The following is a 21,926-nucleotide window of genomic DNA, read 5'->3' as shown; positions in this document are numbered from 1 at the left end:
CCTATGGTCTGAAATTTAAAGGCTTTAGGCTACTAAATCCAAATTACTTAGCAGAAACCTCTGTGGGGTCAAAATCTGACTTTGGAGCTTTTATTGCCATCAGTTCCCTCCCACTGCATGCTCAGTATTTCAGTCACTCCCACATACAGGTTATTTCCACAAGCACACCATTCACTCCTGACTGCATTGTTCATGCTCTTCTTTCCACTTTTAATTCTACAGTCTATACCCACTCTTTATCCAATAGGTTCCATCCATTGGGTGGAAATGAAAATGAAAATGAAGCTCAAATGTGCCTTCTTTGTAAGCCCATTATCACTACCACTACCAGCAATTAAAAATGCATCATTTCCTCTGAATAAACATCATCACCTCAAAACTACTGAAACAGGGTCTATCTGTATAAGATGGGACAAAGGGAACTAACATAAACTAGTATGTTAAATTCTTTTATTTTATTTGACTATGTCAACATTTAGTTGACAATGTTACATTAGTTTCAGGTGTTCAGGTATACAACATAGTGATTCAACAAGTTTATACATTATACTATGCTCACCACAAGTGTAGCTACGGTTCCTCACTACTACAGTATCATTGACTATATTCCCTATGCAATGCCTTTTAGTCCCATGACTTACTTATTCAATCGTAACTGGCAACCTTCACTCATTTTGCCCATTCCACCATCCTCCTCCCCTCTGGCAACCATCAATTTGTTCTGTGTGTTTATAGGTATAAATCTGCTTTCTGTTTACTCATTTGTGTTTTAGATTCTACATAGTATATGAAATCCTTACACCCACTCTGCATGGCAAATATTACTGCCTATTTCATAAGTGGAGAAACTGATGCTCAAAGATATTAAGATCATGCAGCTAGTAAAGAGCAGAACTATGACTGGATACCAGATCTATTTTAACTAAAAGCCTCTCTCTTTCAGCTATACCAACATACTCCTAGACATCTCTCCTTCCTCCCCTCTAATCCATAAGTTATACTGCTCTGAGAGTTATTTACCTATAAAATAAGATCTACTCATTTTATTCCTCTTTCACTGCTGCTCATACTAAAGTATGTATGGGTAAACTGATGTTATATCTACCTGGGACTGTTTTTTAAAATACATCAGCAAAGAAAAAGAAAAAAATAGATGAAGTATATATGGCAAAACAGGATAACTGTTTAATCAAATGGGCATTCCTTGTACTATTCTCTTTACTTCTATGTTTGACATTTTATATAATAAAATTTTTAAAATCTCCTTCCCAATGTCAAAAGGGTAAATTATAAACATTGGAGCTTTATTCAGAATCTGAAACCAATTGACCATTATAGCCTCTGAACTTCTCAAGTACGCCAAGCTCTTGTTATGATTCCATTCATTTCCTCAATCAATAATGTGATTTACCACTTTTTCTTCTTACAATTTTTCAAGACCCAAGATAAAAATCCTTTTTTGTGAACTCTCCCAGACGCGTGCTTTAATCACTGTACTTACCTCACTTACTGTAATCCTCTTATGTAAACATGTCTTCCCAAAAAGACTATGAGAATTTTAATGGCAGAGGACAAATGTATATATTTTTTTTTGTCCTCAACACTTGGCACAGTGCCTGGTACTAGAAATGAATTCCATAAATGTTTGCCCAATGAATGATAAAATGAAAGAAAAATGTTTAACATATATTTGCTAAGAGTTAGAAATTTTTGAAATGAAAAAAAATTTTTTCAATATGTATCTGTTGACTTACTACTCAAGATAAAGATTTTTGTTCATCACTGTTGTAAGAGAAAAGATTAACCATTTTAGGTAATCACTTAACATGTAAGAGCCAGGATTTCATTCATAAAATGGGAAAATAAACATCTGCCATTCCTACTTCATGAAATTGTCTTAAGAATCAATGAATATATATAATGATATTTTGTAAGTTACAAAGCAATATATACTACTGTACCTATTATCAACCTCTCCTGCATCACAATCATAAATACTAGAAAAGTACAACTTGACAACTTGACTGCATCCCATTTTTATTAGTGAAAGTACCAACTGTACCTTTGGAAACATAGTTTTAATAAGAAAGGAAATAAGTTATGAAACTTATCACTGAAGAAGGATTTATCCTTCTTGTTTTGTTTTTGTTGGCAGGGGGAGAATGTACATAGTTTTGGTCAAAATTTTAAAATTAAAAGAAGTAAAATAGTAAGCATAATTAAAATAGCCTAAAAAAGAAAAGACCAATCTCACTTATTAATATGGACACAAAAATCATAAATAAAAACTAGAAAACAGAATAGAACCAATTTATATGTGTCTACAAAAATATGTTTGTGTACCGTATGTATGTGAGTGTGTGTGTACGTATCATTTTGTACTGACCAAGCGGGACTGTTTTCCCAGGAACACAAAATGATTCAATATTAGGAAAATAATGATAACACTGATAGATCTCAGAATGAAGATTATGCTAATCTCCACAAATGTGAAAAATGCACTTGATAAAATGCAATATCATTTTGTTACTCAGAAAACCACTCACAGAAAATTTAAATCGATACTGACCCATTAATGTGATAAAATGTCCTAAAACCAGCATTTTACTTAGTGGAAAAAAGTAAAGTCATCATATGAAGGTCTGAAACAAAATTACTTGGAATCAGACAAGAGAGAAAATTACTAAAGATGTAAGAGCAGAAAAAAAGGTAAAAATATCTCTTTTTGCATATATACCAAGAAAAGGTAAGAGATACGACAGTAAAATGCAAAAAATAAAATAATAAGATACAAATATAAAAATCAGTAACTTTCATATATATCTTCAAACAACTAGAAGATATAATGCAAGACAAAAATCACACTTTTAATAACAACATTAAAATACTTAGGAATAAATAAGAAATACAAAAACTTAAAAGCATTTCTAAATAGCCCAAGATGTCAATTATCTCCAAATTAATACATACATTTAACATTAGCCCAATAAAATCAAGCATGAAAGGTGTGGAACAAACTTTAATACAAAGTGCTAAGGCAAAGGGGGTGCCTGGGTGGCTCAGTCAGTTGAGCATCCGACTTCGGCTCAAGTCATGATCTCAAGGTTCATGAGTTTGAGCCCTGTGTCAGGCTCTGTGCTGACAGCTCAGAGCCTACACCCTGCTTCGGAATCTGTGTCTTCCTCTCTCTGCTCCTCCCCCTCTCACACTCTGCCCCCCTCCCCCAGCTCCGCCCTCTCTCTCTCTCTCTGTCAAAAATAAACATTTAAAAAAAAATTTTTTTAAGTACTAAGGCAGAGAATCCAAACTGTAAAGACCATACACTATATGATTCCAACTATATGACATTCTGAAAAAGGCAAAACTTAGGGGTACTATAAAAATATAAGTGGTTGCCAAAGGTTAGTAAGTAAAAAGGGATGAACAGGCAAAACACACAGGATTTTTAGGGCAGTAAAGCTACTCCATATGATACTGTAATGGTGAATACATGTCTTTATACAATTGTCAAAATCCACAGAATATACAACACAAATGGAACACACCAATGCAAGATGTTCTTAACATGGGAAACTGGGGGATAGAGTAAAGAGGTATATGGGAACTCTGTACTTTTTACTCATTTCTGCTGTGACCCTAAAACTGCTCTAAAAATAAAGCTTATTAGTTATTTTAAAGTTAGGAAGTATATTGCTGACACAACCAGAGGTACTCTGATTACACACTATGTAAGAAATGTTACTGGAGGGGCACCTGGGTGGCTCAGTCAGTTAAGCATCCAACTTCGGCTCAGGTGATGATCTCACATTTCCTGAGTTCAAGCCCCACATCAGACTCTGTGCTGACAGCTCAGAAACTGGAGCCTACTTCGGATTCTGTGTCTCCCTCTCTCTCTGTCCCTCCTCAGCTTGCACTCTGGCTCTCTCGCTCTCTCTCTCTCAAAAATAAACAAACATTACAAAAAAATTGTTTTAATGTTATTGTAACATATTTAATTTCTTAAAAAGTATTATATAGGAAAATGTGCCTGTGATTCCTGTGTGGGGTCAAATTATATGCCCAACTTACTCAAAAACAATTTTAAAAAATGAATGTATGCATAACACACTGAGATAAAACAAATGCAGCAAATTGTTGATAATTAATAAATCTACATTAAGAATATGTAAGTGCTAATGACAAAGAATGAAATCATGCCATTTGCAGCAACGTAGATGGAACTGGAAGGTATTATGCTGAGTGAAAGAAGTAAGTCAGAGAATGACAGGTATCATATGTTTTCACTCATATGCGGATCTTGAGAAACCTAACAGAAGACCATGGGGGAAGGGAAGGGGAAAAAAATATTACAAACACAGAGGGAGGGAGGCACACCACAAGAGACTCTAAAATATAGAGAACAAACTGAGGGTGGGTGGGGAGGTGGGGGAGAGGGGAAAATGGGTGATGGGCATTGAGGAGGGCACTTGGGATGAGCACTGGGTGCTGTAAGTAAGCCAATTTGACAATAAGTTATATATATTTTTTTTAAAAAGGTATATAAGCGCTACACTATTCTTTGAACTTTTCTCAGGCTTGAACTTTTCCAAAACAAAAAAAAAGTTTAGAAGAAAAAACTTAGTAGACACCAGTTTCACTATGCTCATTAAGAGTAAATGAATAATCTACGGATTATGAAGAGACAATGGTAAAAATACAAACATACTCCAAAGCCTATTACTGCTACTTACCCAAGTACAGTGCCAGTTTCTTGGTAATTTACTTGAATAAACTTGCCAAAACGACTTGAATTGTTATTATGAGCTGTCTTTGCATTTCCAAAGGCCTGTCAAAATAAATAGTTCTTGTTAATTTCATTTTAAAAATGGAAAATCTTACTTAGGTCAGCTCAAAGATACAAAATGCAAGAGACAGTAGAAAAGCAATTTTCTTTAACTTCAGACTCCTCTGGTTTAGGTAAAGTAAAAGAGAAAAACTAATAGTTGAAATAAAACCAAGTAGGAAGAGTGGCACCTGGGTGGCTCAGTTGGTTAAGCGTCCAACTGCAGCTCAGGTCATGTCTCACTGGAGCCTGCTTCACATTCTGTGTCTCCCTCTCTTTCTGCCCCTTCCCTATTCACGCTCTGTCTCTCAAAAATAAATACATGTTGAAAAAAATTTTTGAAAAAACAAGTATTTTATGCTTTTCAGTAAAATAAATCTTAATTAGGTGTGCCTGGGTGGCTCAGTCGGTTAATTGTCAGACTTTGGCTCAGACGGTCCAAGAGTTTGAGCCCTATGTCAGCCTGTGCTGATAACCTGGAGCCTGCTTCGAATTCTGTCTCCCTCTCTCTCTACCCCTCCCCAGCTCACGCTCTCTCAAAAATAAATATTTTTTTAAAAAGTTTAATAAATAAATTTTAATTATAAAGATTTAACACTCCTTAAAATTAACTTTTACATCCCAGAGCCAGCAAACTTTCTTACTATATTTCAATATATAATTTTTTAGATCTTACTAAATTAAATAACGAGGAGATAGAAGCAGAATAATTACATCAAAATAATTACAACTTTAGGGGTGCCTAGATTGCTCGATCGGTTAAGTGGCCACTCTTGATTTCAGTTCAGATCATCATCTCATGGTTCGTGAGATAGAGCCCTATGCTGGGCTCTGAGCTCAGAGGCAGCACAAAGCCTGCTTGGGATTCTCTCTCTGCCTCTCTCTCTTTGCCCCTCCCCTGCTCACGTGTGTTCTCTCTCTCAAAATAAATAAACATTTAAAAAAAAATTCACAATTTTGGAATAGTATAAATGAAATAAGGTTTCACTACATAATGTATTGCACTTTATTACATCAACTTAAAATAAAGTTATAGTACTATTTATAAAAGAATATATTGTTACCAAAGTATACACAATGCAGTGAATATTACCCAGCAATAAAGATGATACATCAACACTGATGAATATCAAAACATTACGCCACATAGAAGAAATCAGGCTCAAGAGTACATACTGTAATATGAAATTTTAGAAAAGGCAAAACAGTAATGGGAAGAAGATCAGAGTTGTCTGGGAATGAGGGTGTGGTTAGGCAATGTCTACAAAAGGGCACAAGAAGTAATGAAAATATTCTACAGCTTCATTATGTAATAATGATGGTTACGTTGAGTGTATACACATTTATCAAAAATCACTGAAGTATAAATTTTAAATGGCTACATTTTATTCTAAGTTACATCCCAATAAAATTTATTAAAATTTATATTTAAAAGAAATAATCCCTGGTTGAATTCACATATTCAACAACTTGAATGAATCTTTAAGACATAATGCTGAATGAGAGAAGCTAGTCCCAAAACTGTACTTAGCGTGTGATTCCATTTCTGTGACATTTTCAAAACAACAACAACAGGGGATACGTAGTCTTCACGGATTATGGGAGTATTGGAGGGAAGTTAGAGGGTTTGAAGATAAAGAATAGTGTGAGGGAGTTTCAAGAGGTAATGGGTACTCAGATTGTATACAGATGGTTACAAAAATTAACAGGTTTTAAAATTCATACAATTTTACTATAAGGTTATTCTTTTAATTTTAAAGGCCAAAGAAAGACAATTTCTGACATCTAAATCTGAAAATACTCATCACAGGCCAAACCACATTAAAAGGAACATTAAAGGAAGTCCTTAATGCAAAAGGAAAATATCATATTCAAATATGGATCAACATATGGAAGGAATGGAGAACAGCAGAAATGGTAACCAGAAAGGTAAATATAGAAAGAATTTTTTATTACTTAAATCTCCTGAAAAGATCATTGAAAGTAAGGTCAGAGAAATGATAAAGATCTCTGAAAATTCTCTTTTTCATATGAGAAATAAAACCAAAAAAATTATCCAAATCAACTTTTTGACAACTCTAGAAATTAACCAAAGGCTTGCAATAATCCTTTGAGGGGAAAACAGATGAATCTCAGTAAGAAAAAAGGCATTGTGGCATTTTAACTTAGCCAATTACCATCTCCCTCTCCCTAGCTCCATGCTGAAGAGAAAAGCAATGCCCTATAATTATAGTCTGTTTCAAAGGCAGCCTAAAAGCCATTGAAGGATCAAAACAGGATTATAGCCAAAGCCCCATCCCACAAGTAACTGTCAGAATTTGAGCAACATGGTATTTCACTGGGAAACCTCACTCAAAGGGTTATCTTTACTTGAAATGACTTGGAAAGCACTCACAAGGAACAGCCTTTTCACCCATGTATATTTGTTAAAATCAATCAGAGGCAATTGATTAGAACACTGCAACTGCCTAAGGTACGAATAGGAGAATGGGGCAAAAAATGAGGTAACCAAACAACTTAAGAACTTCACACACACACACACACACACACACACACACACGCTGGAAACCTTATTGCTTCAGGACATTTTTTTAAAATCTTTGTCCAATTATTACCTGACCACTAAGCTAAATGAAGAGAGAATGTAAAGCCCTCACAGAAAAAAAGAACAGACCTCACAGACTAATTTCAAAGAAGTCATGGACAACCAAACAGCAATAACAAAACAACCACCACAAATCCTGGGAAGAGGTAAATACCTCATTTCCAAAACTGCCACATTGTATTAATAAAAATGCCCACTTTTCACCAAAACATTATAAGACATGCAAAAAAGAAAGAAAGTAGGGACACAAAAAAATTTTATAAACACAATAACCAGAAATTGTCTCTGAAAAAGCCCAGATGTTGGACCTCCAAAGCCAAAACTTTACATCACTATTTTAAATACTTTCAAACAATTATAGGAAAATATGACAAAGATGCCTTAACAGTAGAGAATATTAGTGAAGGCAGAGAAATTATAAAAATTCCAGTACTGAAAAGTAATTAACTAAGATAAAAAATGCACTGAAGAGGCTCAAGTAGAGATATGAACAAGTAGAAGAAATCATAAAACTTGAACACTGATCAATTGCGATGATACCTAAGGAATAGCAGGGGGGAGATAAACAAGAAATGAACAGAGTGAGCTTCAGACACGGGTGGATCACCATCAAACATGCCAATATATGTATATAATGGGAACACCAGAAGGAGAGGATAGAGAGGAAAACACAGAATCAATATTTTAACAATGAATAGCCCAAAACTTCCAAAATTTCATGAAAAACACTAATCTATATATCTAACAACCTTCACAAATTCAAAGTATGAAGAATAAGTACTTAGACAAATAATGATCAAACTGCTGAATGACAAAAAAGTGTTTCTTAAAAGCAGTGAGAGAGATGCAACACATACCATATATAGGTTCCTCAATAAGCATAACATCGAATTTCTCCAAATAAAACATCAAGAATAGAAGAGAGTGGAGCTATATATTCAAAGCACTGAGACAAGCCGGTCAACCAAGAATTCTGTGTCCCATAAAACCGTCTTTAAAAATTAAAGGAGAAATTGAGATATTTAAATGAACAAAAACCAAAAGAATCCATTAGGCAGCAAATGGTCCTTACAAAGCAATACTAAATGAAATAATATAAGCTGAAATGAAAGGACACTTAATAAAGCAAATCTATATGAAGAAAAAAAGAACACATGTTGGTAGTAATCCAAACTGAATTGTTATGTTAATTGGAATGCTCATGAATACTGCTAAAACAAACAAACAAACAAGAGATAACAAAATTAAAATGGTATGCTAGAAAACATCTCCTTAACATAACAGAAGATAAAAATGGAAGAATACAAGAACATTAAAAAAATTATTAAAAATCAAATGGCAGACACAAATCCTACATTAGTAATTACATTAACTGTAAATGGCTTAAACATTCCAGTCAAAAAGCAAGTGGCAGAAAAGATGTTTTTTTTTTTAAATGATCCAACTCCATGCTTTCCCCAAGAGACATACTTCAGGTGCAAAGACACAAACAGGTTCAAAGTAGATCTGTATCTACTTTAAAAATTCAAACTTTGTTTAAAACTTTACTGCAGGGTACCTGAATGGTTCAGTAAGTTGAATTTCCAATATATCCGAGGATTATGGGATCAAGACCCGCATGGAGCCCTATGCTGAGTGTGGAGCCTGCTTATGATTCTTTCTCTTGCTCCCTTTGTCCCCCTTCCCTGCTCTCTCTCTCTAAATAGATAATTACATACATACATAAATACATAAAACTTTCCTACAAAGAAAACACCAGGCCTGGATTCCATCATATTAATCCTAACACTGATAGTAGGAGGAAAAAAGAAGTTCTACACAAACTCTTCCAGAAATATAAAACACCCCAACTCATTCCCATATGGCCAGAATTATCCTGATTAAAAAAAAAGGCATTAAAGAAAACAATATTTCTCATGACCACATATCGGTAATTCTAAACAAAATTTTAGCAAACCAAATCCAGCAATACATGTATCATGACAATTGGTGTTTATCCCCAGAATGCCAAAATGGTTTACCAATCAAAAATCCATCACTATATAGGAAGAACAAATATTGCTAAAATGTCAACACTACCCAAAGCAATCTACATATTCAATGCAATACCTATCAAAATAACACCAGCATTCTTCACAGAGCTAGAACAAACAATCCTAAAACTTGTATGGAACCAAAAAAGACCCCGAATAGCCAAAGCAATCTTGAAAAAGAAAACCAAAGCAGGAGGCATCATAACCCCAGACTTCAAGCTGTATTACAAAGCTGTAATCATCAAGACAGTGTGTTACTGGCACAAAAACAGACACTCAGATCAGTGGAAGAGAACAGAGAACCCAGACATGGACCCACAAACATATGGCCAACTAATCTTTGACAAAGCAGGAAAGAATATCCAATGGAATAAAGACAGTCTCTTCAGCAAATGGTGCTGGGAAAACTGGACAGTGACACGCAGAAGAATGAACCTGGACCACTTTCTTACACCATACACAAAAATGAACTCAAAATGGATCAAAGGCCTAAACATTAGACAGGAAGCCATCAAAATCCTTGAGGAGAAAGCAGGCAGAAACCTCTTTGTGGCCACAACAACTTCTTACTCAACACGTCTCCAGAGGCAAGGGAAACAAAAGCAAAAATGAACTACTGGGACCTTATCAACATAAAAAGCTTCTGCACAGTGAAGGAAACAATCAGCAAAACTAAAAGGCAACCGACAGAATGGGAGAAGATATTTGCAAACGACATATCAGATAAAGGGTTAGTAACCAACATCTATAAAGAACTTATCAAACTCAACACCCAAAAAACAAATAATCCAGTGAAGAAATTGGCAAAAGACAGGACTAGACACTTCTCCAAAGAAGACATCCAGATGGCCAACCGACACATGAAAAAATGCTCAACATCACTCATCATCAGGGAAATACAAATCAAAACCACAATGAGATACCACCTCACACCTGTCAGGATGGCTAACATTAACACATCAGGCAACAACAGATGTTGGCGAGGATGCGGAGAAAGAGGATCTCTTTTGCACTGCTGGTGGGAATGCAAACCAGTGCAGCCACTCTGGAAAACAGTATGGAGGTTCCTCAAAAATTAAAAATAGAACTACCCTATGACCCAGCAATTGCACTACTAGGTATTTATCCAAGGGATACAGGTGTGCTGTTTCAAAGGGACACAGGCACCCCCATGTTTATAGCAGCACTATCGACAATAGCCAAAGTATGGAAAGAGCCCAAGTGCACATTGACTGATTAATGGATAAAGATGTGGTATATATATACAATGGAGTATTACTCAGCAATCAAAAAGAATGAAATCTTGCCATTTGCAACTACGTGGATAGAACTAGAGAGTATTATGCTAAGCAAAATCAGAGAAAGACAAACATCATATGACTTCACTCATATGAGGACTTTAAGATACAAAACAGATGAACATAAGGGAAGGGAAGCAAAAATAATATAAAAACAGGGAGGGGGCAAAACATAAGAGACTCATAAATATGGAGAACAAACTGAGGGTTGCTGGAGGGGTTGTGGAAGGGGGGATGGGCTAAATGGGTAAGGGACATTAAGGAATCTACCCCTGAAATCATTGTTGCACTATATGCTAACTAACTTGGTTATAAATTTTAAAAAATAAATTAAATTTTAAAAATCCATCAATATAATTTACCATATTAACAAACTATTCTTTTTTAAACCATATGACCATCTCAAATAGACACAGAAAAAGCATTTGACAAAATCCAACCTTTCCTGATAAAAACTCTAAACAAAGTAAGAATGAAAGGGAATGGACCTCAATCTAATAAAGAACATCTACACAAAACCAACAGCTATTATCACACTTAATGTTTAAGGCTAAATGCTTTCCCCCAAGACAAGAATGTTACTTTCACCGCATCTCTTCATACTGGAGTAACTAGTGAAATCTGTAGGAAAAAAAATTCCAACTGGAAGAAAGCAAATAAAACTGCCTTTTTGTTCACAAATATGACTTATTATGTGGATAATCCAATAAAAATTTTAAAAAATTGAAATTAATATTTGTACCTAGCCAGCTTGTACAATACAAGATCAAAGTACCAATTTCAACTGTATCCCTATATACTAGGAAATAACAATTGGAAAATGTTAAATACTGTTTATAAAAGCATCAATAAATACTGACAAATATATCTTACTATACATGTTCAAGCCCTATACATTAAAAACAACAGAATATTGCTCAGAGAAATTAAAGATGATCTTCATAAGTAGAGAAATAAACTTGTTCATGGGTCAGATGACTTAATATTGTTACCATATCACTTCTCTAAAAATTAAACTATAGATTTAACACTATCCCAAAGTCCCAAAAAACTTTTATAGAAAAACTGACAATTTAGTTCTAAAATTCATATGGAAATGCAAAGGCCTTGAATATCCAAAATAAGCAAAAGAAGGATTAATACTACCTAATTTCAAAATTATTATAAAGCTGCATAATGAAAGTAGCATGGCATTGTCATGAACAAAAACGAATCAACAGGAGACAGAATGCTGAAATAAACCCACATATATATGTACAATTTTTTTGACAAAGACACAAAGACAAACAAGGTAAAGGAAAAATAGTCTTTCAACAAAAAATAGTTTTGAAATAATTAGATACTCATAGGAAAACACTGGATCTACACACCATATACAAAATAAACTCAAAATTAATCATAGACCTGAATGCAAAACTGAAACTACAAAACTAATGAAAAAACAAAACAAAACATAGAACACTTTTGCAACCATGGTTTAGTCAAAGTTTTCTTAAATATGACACCAAAAACACAATCCATAAGAGAAAAAAAATGGTTAAACTGGATTTCATCAAAATTTAAAATTCTGCTCTTCAAAAGGTACTACTGAGAGATGGTTGTATTTGGGAGAAATTTCACCAAGGAGGTTAAAGATCTGTACAATGAAAACCAAAAGGCATTAATGACAAAAACTGACGACACAAATAAATTGAAATACATTACGTGCTCATGGAAGAATTCACATTGTTAAAATGTCCTCACTACCCCAAAGCAATCTACAAATATTTATAAGTGCCTGATGAATACCATTTTTTAAAATTAGGGATACCTAGGTGGCCCAGTTGGTTGAGCATCAGACTCTTGACTTCAGTTTGGGTCATGATACGGGGATCATTGGATAGAGCCCCACATCAGGCTCTCCACTGAGGAACTTGCTTGAAATTCTCTCTCTCCCTATGCCCTTCTCCCCCACTCACTCTCTCTCTCTCTCTCTCTCTCTCTCTCAAGAATAAACATTAAAAAAAACTTTTTAAATCAAAAAAACCAAGAGCTGGTTCTTGAGACAGAGAGAGAAAGGGAGAGAAATATACAGCAACACAGGCCTAACTCAAGAAACAAGAAAAAGCTCAAACAATCTACATTAACAACTAAAGGAACCAGAAAAAAAAAAAAAAAGAACAACAAATAAAGCCCAAGGTAAATAGAAGGAAGGAAATAATTAAGGCCAGAGCAGAAATGAATGACATTAAGACTAAAAACAGCAATAGAAAAAAAATCAGCAGGGGCGCCTGAGGGACTCAGTCGGTTAAGCATCACGTCATGATCTCATGGTTTGTGAGTTCGAGCCCCACGTCAGGCTCTGTGCTGACAGCTCAGAGCTTGGAGATTGCTTCAAACTCTGTGTCTCTGTCTCTCTCTGTCCCTCCTCTGCTTGTGCTGTCTGTCTCCCTCTCTCTCAAAAATAAATAAACATTAAAAAAAAAATTTTAATCAATAAAGCCAAGAACTGGTTCTTTGAAAAGGTAAACAAAATTGAAAAACACTTAGCCAGACTCATCAAGAAAAAAAGAGGAAGGACCCAAATAAGTAATAGCAGAAATGAAAGAGAAGTAACAACTATCACAGAAATGTAAAGAATTATAAGAGAATACTACAAAAAATTATACACTAACTAACAAGCTAGACAGCCTAGAAGTCTATAAATTACTAGAAACATATAATCTTCCAAAACTGAACAAAAGAGAAATAGAAAATCTAAGGCCAATTACAAGTAAATCAGTAATCAAAAAACTACCAAAAAATAAAAGTCCAGGACAGATTCACAGAAGAATTTTACCAAACATTTAGAAAAGAGTTAATACCTATTCTCATCAAACTATACCAAAAAATACAAGAGGAAGGAAAGCTTCCAAATAAATTCACAAGGCCAGCATTACTCTGATGATAAAAATCAAAAAACAACACACACACACACACACACACACACACACACACACACACCCCTACAGGCCAATATCCTTGATAAACATAGATGCAAAATTCCTCAACAAAATATTAGCAAACCACATACAACAATACATTAAAAAGATCATTCACCACAATCAAGTAAGACTTACTCCATGGATGTAAGAATGGCTCAAGATTTGCAAATCAATGTGATACACAGCATCAACAAAACAAAGGATAAAAATCATATCATCATCTCAATAGGTGCAGAAAACAAAACCCATTTGACAAAATTTAAATTCCATTCATGGTAAAAACTCTCAACAAAGTGGGGTTAGAGAGCACATACATCTATATAAGAAAGACTATATGAAAAACCCACAGCTAACATCACACTCAATGGTGAAACAAAGAGCTTCTCCTCTAAGATCAGGAACAAGACAAATATGTCCACTCTTGCCACTTTTATTCAACACAGTACTCAAAGTCCTGTCCACAACAATCAGACAAGAAAAAGAAGAGGCACCACACTGTTAAGAAGTTACACTATCGCTATTTGCAGATGACATGATACTACACATAGAAAATCCTAAAGACTCCACCAAAAAACAATTCGAAATAATAAATGAATTTGGTAAAGATGCATGATACAAAGTTAATATTCAGAAATTGGTAGCATTTCTATACACTAATAACAGAGCAGCACATAGAGAAATTAAGAAAACAAGACCATTTACTAGTGCACCAAAAAGAATAATAAAGTACCTAAGAATAAACTTAACCAAAGAAGTGAAAGACCTATACTCAAAAACTACAAAATAACTGATTGAAGAAACTGAAGATGACACAAACAAATGGAAAGATATTCCAAGCTCATGGATTGGAAGAATTCATATTGTTGAAATGTCTATACTACCCAAAGCAATCTATACATTCAATGCAATCTCTATCAAAATACCAACAGGATTTTTTTTTAAACCTAGAACAAATAATAGTAAAATCTCTTCAGAATCAAAAAAGACCTGGAATAACCAAAGCAATCTTGACAAAGAAAAACAAAGCTAGAGGTATCACAATTCCACATTCCAAGATATACTACTAAGGTGTAATAATCAAAACAGTACAGTACTGGCACAAAAACAGACACACAGATCAATGGCACAGAATAGAGCACAGAGAAATAAACCATTTATATGGTCAATTAATCTACGACAAAGGAAGCAAGAACATATAATGAGAGACATTCTCTTCAATAAATAGTGCTGGAAAAACTGGACAGCTACATGCAGAAGAATGAAATTGAACCACCTTGTAACACCATACACAAAAATAGACTCAAATTGAATTAAACCTAAATGTGACACCTGAAACCATAAAAATCCTAAAATAGAACACAAGTAGTAATTTCTCTGGCATCAGCCAAAGTGACATTTTTCTAGATATGTCTCATAAGGCAAGGAAAACAAAAGCAAAAATAAGCAATTGGGACCACACCAATAAAAAAAAATTTTTTTTCAAAGCTTTTGTACAGTGAAGGAAACCAACAACAAACAAAAAGACAACCTACTGAGAGGGAGAAAATATCTGCAAATAATATATCAATAAGGTAATATCTAAAATATATTTAAAAAAATATATATATAACTCAACACACACAAAAAAAAGCCAAAAAGAAAATTAAAATGGGCAGAGGACCCATTTTATTTATCCAAAGAAGACATACAAATGGCCATGAAAAAATGCTCAACATCAGTCATCATCAGGGAAATACAAATCAAATCCAGCTCAACATCAGTCATCATCAGGGAAATACAAATCAAAACCACAATGAGATATTACCTTACACCTATCAGAATGGCTAAAATCAAAAACGCAAGAGGGGTGCCTGGGTGGCTCAGTCAGTTAAGCATCTGACTTTGGCTCAGGTCATGATCTCATGCACTGAGCTCTGTGCTGACAGCTCAGAGCCGGAAGCTTGCTTCGGATTCTGGGTTTCCCTCTCTCTCTGTCCCTCCCCAACTGGCACTCTGTCTCTCTCAAAAATTATAAACATTAAAAAAAATTTAAGAAAATCCAATAAAAAATTAGGCAATAAATTTTGACAGATACTTCACCAAAGAAGATATATAGAGGGCAAATAAACACATGAAAATGTGCTCACAGCATTAGTCATTATAGAATGCAAATTAAAACCTCAGTAAGATACCACTGTATATATATTTGAATGGCTAAAATTTAAAAGAATGACTATATCAAGGGTTAGCAGGGATATGGAGTAACTGGAACTGTCACACTCTGCCTCGTGGGAATATAAAATGTAAGTATAAACACTGTAGAAAAAGTTGGCAGTTTCTTAAAAAGTTAAGCATATACCTATCATATAACCCAGTCATTCCACTCCTAGGTATTCACCCAAAGTAAAGTGTATGTCCACACAAAGACTTGTATAAAGCTTTATGTGCAAGAGTGAATAACTAGCAATAATCTAAAAGTCCATTACCAGGTAAATGGATAAATGCAAAGCATCATGCACCCATGCAGTGGAATTCTACCTTAGCAAAAGGAATGAATTACTGACACATACAACCTGGATGAATCTTGAAATAATTATACCAAGAGAAATCAAACATAAAAGAGTATATGGTATATGATTCCATTTATACAAAATTATAGAAATCACAAACTAATCTATAGTGTAAGTGTGTAAGTGGTTTCTTACACTATACTTACACTTTGTGAATCACAAAGAAACTTTGGGAATAATGGATGTATTCAGTATCTTGACTGTGACAGTGGCTTAATTAGTATATATACATGTCAAATTTTATCGAATTGTACATTTCCAATATGTGCAGTTTGCTGTATCTCAGTTATACCTCACAAAATCTCTTTTAAAAAATTGGTAATATTGGGGCGCCTGGGTGGCTCAGTTGGTTGGGCAACCAACTTCAGCTCAGGTCATGAACTCACGGTTCATGGGTTCAAGCCTGGCGTCGGGCTCTGTGCTGACAGCCCAGCCTGGAGCCTGCGTCAGATTCTGGGTCTCTTTCTCTCTCTGCCCCTCCCCCACTCATGCTCTGTTTCTCTCTGTCTCAAAAATAAACATAAAAAAAATTTTTTTTAATAAAAAAAAATAGGTAATACTACCTTTTCCTTTCAACTCTAAAACAAAAAGTGTATTCTTTTTCCTTTCTACCTTTGGTACTATTACCTCTAAAACATTATAGAACTAAAACTTTTTTTCCCATATTCTCTACATTTTCAAAACTGAACCCTTAGAATTCAATACTAGGCACACATGTTAAAGTTGCAAAGATACAAATAGATTGATGAGAATATTTTCCCCAACACCTAATTCCACAACCCAATTACAGACAGGAGTCCTGTGCTGGCTATTTCCCTTTATAGGGGGATACATACGACTCCAATCATCGCTTACTTCATCACTATGACCCAAAAACACCTTTGAAAAATATACTGCCACTGTCATACCCTTTAATCTTCCACGCTGCCTTTTTTGCTTTCCCATCTTCCAGTTTTCCTTGGTAACTAAAAATGATATCTATACTTGTGGTTTCATTACATTTTCTCACATTTACAAAAAATTTTTTCAAAGACATGTTTAAGAGTAAGAAAAGTATTTCTACACACTTACCTCAAGTACTGGTCCAGCTCCAAGAATAATTTGTTCCACTCCACTGGCAAATCCTTTCTGACTGAGTGCAGTAAGGTGGTGTATAAGAAAGTTTGTGCTTTGAGTCTTCCCAGAACCACTCTCTCCTGAAATCACAATGCACTGATTCTTTTTGCGCTGAAGCATGGCATGATAAGCTACATCAGCCACAGCATAAATGTGGGGCTCCAGTTTTCCCAATTGGTGGTTATCATACATTTTGACATATTTGGGATTATAAATAGGAAGAAACTTGAATGGGTTAATAACTATTAGAATACTGCCAACATAGGTATAAATTTTTTCATGCTTAAAGCGATTTCGTAGGTTTTCTAAGAGAGTTTTCTCATTCAAATCAGGTAAGCTACATAAATCATCAAAGTCTTTTTGTTGAGGCTGTGGAAGAAAACCCCGCTCCATCATCCTACGACGTTCTTCTGTTACCCGTAGCCATGACTGCAGACTACCATAATGGATTGATCCATCAAGGTTTTTTTCTCTCAGAAGAAAGCGATAGTCCTCTCCACTCAGGCGATTTTCCAGAGCCATTCGGGGCCACAACATCATTCGCTGAACTGGACAGTCTGTTGGATTGAGTATCCATTCTTCTCCACCAAATTCCTTTACTTCTGCAAGAACATAACATTTTGTTTTGTCAAGATGAAGTCTGTTTATAAGAGAGTCAATCACCTCAGCAGCTGTGGAGTTTTTTCTGGCAGGAATTGGACAGTAGATAGTCCCTTCTGAAATTGTCCCAGGATATATATGTAACGTATGTTCATTATCCTCAAAGCGTCGTCTTCCTCCATCATTTATATTCATATTGGATCCTGTCCCATCAGCATGGATAGTATGTGTCCAAGACCCTGCAAACCATTTTCATGGCAAAAGAACTGTAACATAAAAGATGTAAAACATTTAGAAATCATATAAACAATCTTTACCTTCTGATGCTCAAGAAAGAAAGGCTTAAATCATGTTGATTACATCTTTTAGAACATAATATCCTAATTCTTAGTCTAGAAAGTCTTGAAAACAGTCTGAGACCACGTAATATTACATTTTATTGCCCAAATCTGGACACTTTCTCCAAAAGCAACTTGCCAAAGATTTTTCCATGTTTTATCATACTAATAATGCAAAATCCAGAGTGCAAATAAAAATTACTTTGTACTCTATCTCAAATGTTTCCAAAGTACCTGAGATTAGAGTCAAGTTCTTTCTTTATATTTAAAGAGACTTGCCAAAGACTAGATTAAAAAGGGCAGAATAATCATACAGATCACCCTGCACCCAAAAGCTCTTATGGATAAAGCAAAAACACAAAACAATGCCATCAATGAAGCCAAATTTTTGTGAAATTAAAAACAGTAAGAAGATGATATTAACAACACAGGAAATAATAGGTGTTGAAGAGGATGTGGAGAAAGGGGAACCCTCTAACACTGTTGGTGGGAATACAAACTGGTGCAGTCACTCTGGAAAACAGTATGGAAGTTCCTCAAAAAATTAAAAATAGAACTTCGCTATGATCCAGCACTACTATTTACCCAAAGGATAAAAAAATACTAATTCAAAGGGATACATGCACCTCAATGTTTGCAGCAGCATTATCAGCAATGGCCAAATTATGGTAAGAGCCCAAATATCTATCAACTGATGAATGGATAAAGATGTGAGATACACACACACACACACACACACACACACACACACACACACACACACACAATGGAGTATTACTCGGCCATAAAAAAAGAATGAAATCTTGCCATTTCCAACAATGTGGATGGAACTAGTGTATTATGCTAAGCGAAATAAGTCAGAGAAAGACAAATACCATATGATTTCACTCATAAGTGGAATTTAAGAAACAAAACAAAGGAACATGTAGGGGAGAGAGGAAAACCAAGAAACAGACTCTAAACTATAGAGAATAGACTGATTGTTACCAGAAAACAGATGGGTGGGGAGGATGGATTAAATAGGTGATAGGAATTAAGGAGGACACTTGTGATAAGCACTAGGTATTGAACTGAATCACAAAAAAGCTACACCTGAAATTAATATTATACTGTATGTTAACTAACTGGAATTTAAATAAAAGCTTGAAAAAAACCATTAAGAAGATGAGATTAAATAAAAAATCAAACTAGATAAAATTATAACTAAGAAAATATGAGAGAAACCTGCTATAGAATAGATATATTTTCAAGGACTTTTGGGCTCTCTCTCTACCTCTCCTAACAACAAAAAGATCCTGCCCCCGGCTCGCTGATAAAATTATATAGCTGATACTATTATAACTTTTATTCAACCTTCCCTTTTCCTTCAAGGTTACCTTTTTATCTAACCTTATTTCATTTCTTACATGTATTCTGCATATCCTTCCAATCTTCTCAAACCCCATGTACATAACACCTCCAGAATGATTTCAACTTTGGCATCCCACTGAGAAAATAGCATTTTCCAACTCAAAATGTATCCCTATTTTCATCTCATCTTAGTTTTTCCATTCTAGTCTACAAAGAAAATATATCCCATGTCCTTTCCAGGGTTAATAAAACCTATTTCTTATCATCTCCATCAAACTTGCCCCATCAGAGAATCATCCTCACATGTTACCACTTTCCTTTTTTATTTCATCCTTTAACATACAAAGATGCTGTTATTTTTTTTAAATACCTTCAGTTACTTCTCTCTCATAATATTACATATTTGTAAAAGTTCTCAAATGAAGAAACTCTGTTTTGTTTTTTCCTAGATGACCTTTCAAACACAGAGAATATTATGGAACATATAAAAAGCAGTCATATAGCTACCACCGAATTCAACAAGTTTGAAAACTGCTGTAATTACTCCAGATCAGTTTACAAACAACATATTAGAGATAAAGCTCCTTCTTTTGCTCTGCAGAGAGAACCACTGTCCTGTTTCTATATTTTTATTACACATGTGGGTCTCCATGAATTATAGATAGTACTGTTTCACTCTTTTAGGCTTTAAAAAAAATGGTGTCATACCATACTTAATAGTCTGCATCTCACGTTAACATTGTCTTTTCTATTTATAAGTGCTGATACATGTAAAAGTTCATTAACTGCCAAATAATATGCCAATTAATGTTTATTAATTGTTACAAATGTACTGGGGTGGGGGGGGATGTAGATATTGGGGGAGACTATGTATGTATGGGGGGAGGTTGGGGGGTTCTGGATCTTCTGTTCAAATTTGCTGTGAACCTAACCTAAAACTGCTCTTAAAAGCAAGGTCTTTGTTTTTAAATCCCATTGGATGATTTATACCACAATTTATCAATCCACTGTCCTTCTAGTGAACACTTGGAATGTTTCCAATATTACACTATTAAAACAATGCTGCAGATCTCATACATGTCTCTTCGTATGTCTTTCCTAGAATTTCTCTGGGCTTTAGACCTAGAATCGTTGGGTTTTAAGCACATTCAACTTTACTAGATATTAACAAAACACTCTCCAAAGTAGTTGTACCAACTATTTCACAGCAAGTGTAGGAAGGGCTCAAGTTTCTCTGCCTCCTTACCAATAAAAGTATTGTCAGACTTGAGTTTCTGCCAGTATAAGTGTAAAAAGGTATCTCATTACTTTAATTTGCATTTCCCTGTTTATTAGAATGAGGATGAGCAACACTTACCATTTGCCATTTGGACTATGTTGCTTATTCATTTCTGTTTTTTGAGTTGTCTTTTCTTTATTGGTTTAAATGAGTTTTTCATATAGCCTGGATACTAATCAATTTTCAGTTAAATGTGTGATAATTATCTCCTACCTATTAGTGCCTTAGCTTTCTATTTTATTCACAATGCCTTTTGTCATAGAGTTTTTAATAGTCAAATTTATCAATCCTTTACAGGTTATGATTTCTTTTTTAGTAAATTACAGTAACAACAATTGTAGTGAACTCTTATTGTGTGTTTATCTATACCAGTCATTTTTCTAAGCATTTCACATTTTATTTCTCACAATTCCTGAGGGCTGTTTTTACCATTACCATCCTCATTTTACAAATGAGAAAACAAGAAAGATTACATAACTTGCCCAAAGTCATAACTAGCATGTGAGAAAGTTGATATTTGAAGCAGTTCGTCTGGCTCTAAAACCTACATGGCGTTATCTCCTGGTATAGTTTTTAAAAATCCCTCCTCATCCTGAAGACATAAAGTTATCCATCCTGCATTTTCTTCGAAAAGGCCTAAGGTTTTTCTTTTCTCATTTATGTACTTAATCCATACAGAATTTATTTTCATAGCGCTCTTATTTTCATGCCAAATCAGATTAGCAATTTAATCAGCACCTCAATGAAGAGTCCAATCTCTCCCTTGATTTATAATGCCACCTCTGTCATGTAGCTAATTCCATATAAATATCAAGGTGTTCTGGGCTCTGTATTCTCTTCCAGTAGTCTATCTGTCCATCCCTGAATCTATCTTAATTACTATAGCTCTATAATAAGTTTTGATGGAAGGCATATCATTTCAATTTGTTCTTCTTTAATGTTACTTTCTCTTTACCATAAGAATTTTAAGATC

The 21,926-nt window shown here is 34.6% G+C and overlaps 1 protein-coding gene across 15 annotated transcripts in view; it reads right to left on the bottom strand.

Annotated features, from left to right (window-relative positions):
* MYO9A (myosin IXA) overlaps positions 1 to 21,926 on the bottom strand; it is a 281,021-nt gene that overhangs the window by 220,170 nt on the left and 38,925 nt on the right. For all 15 annotated transcript variants that reach the window (XM_053223780.1, XM_053223782.1, XM_053223778.1 and 12 more), the window contains 2 exons: positions 17,342 to 18,252; positions 4,731 to 4,825 (listed from right to left, as the gene is read on the bottom strand). In XM_053223780.1, coding sequence (XP_053079755.1) covers positions 4,731 to 4,825; positions 17,342 to 18,181 — 935 coding nt within the window. In that variant the 5' untranslated portion in view covers positions 18,182 to 18,252. The remainder of the gene's footprint in view (positions 1 to 4,730; positions 4,826 to 17,341; positions 18,253 to 21,926) is intronic.

This window comes from Acinonyx jubatus, chromosome B3 (assembly GCF_027475565.1).
Source record: "Acinonyx jubatus isolate Ajub_Pintada_27869175 chromosome B3, VMU_Ajub_asm_v1.0, whole genome shotgun sequence".
NCBI lineage: Eukaryota > Metazoa > Chordata > Mammalia > Carnivora > Felidae > Acinonyx > Acinonyx jubatus.
This window is presented reverse-complemented; position numbering and strand designations above follow the sequence as displayed.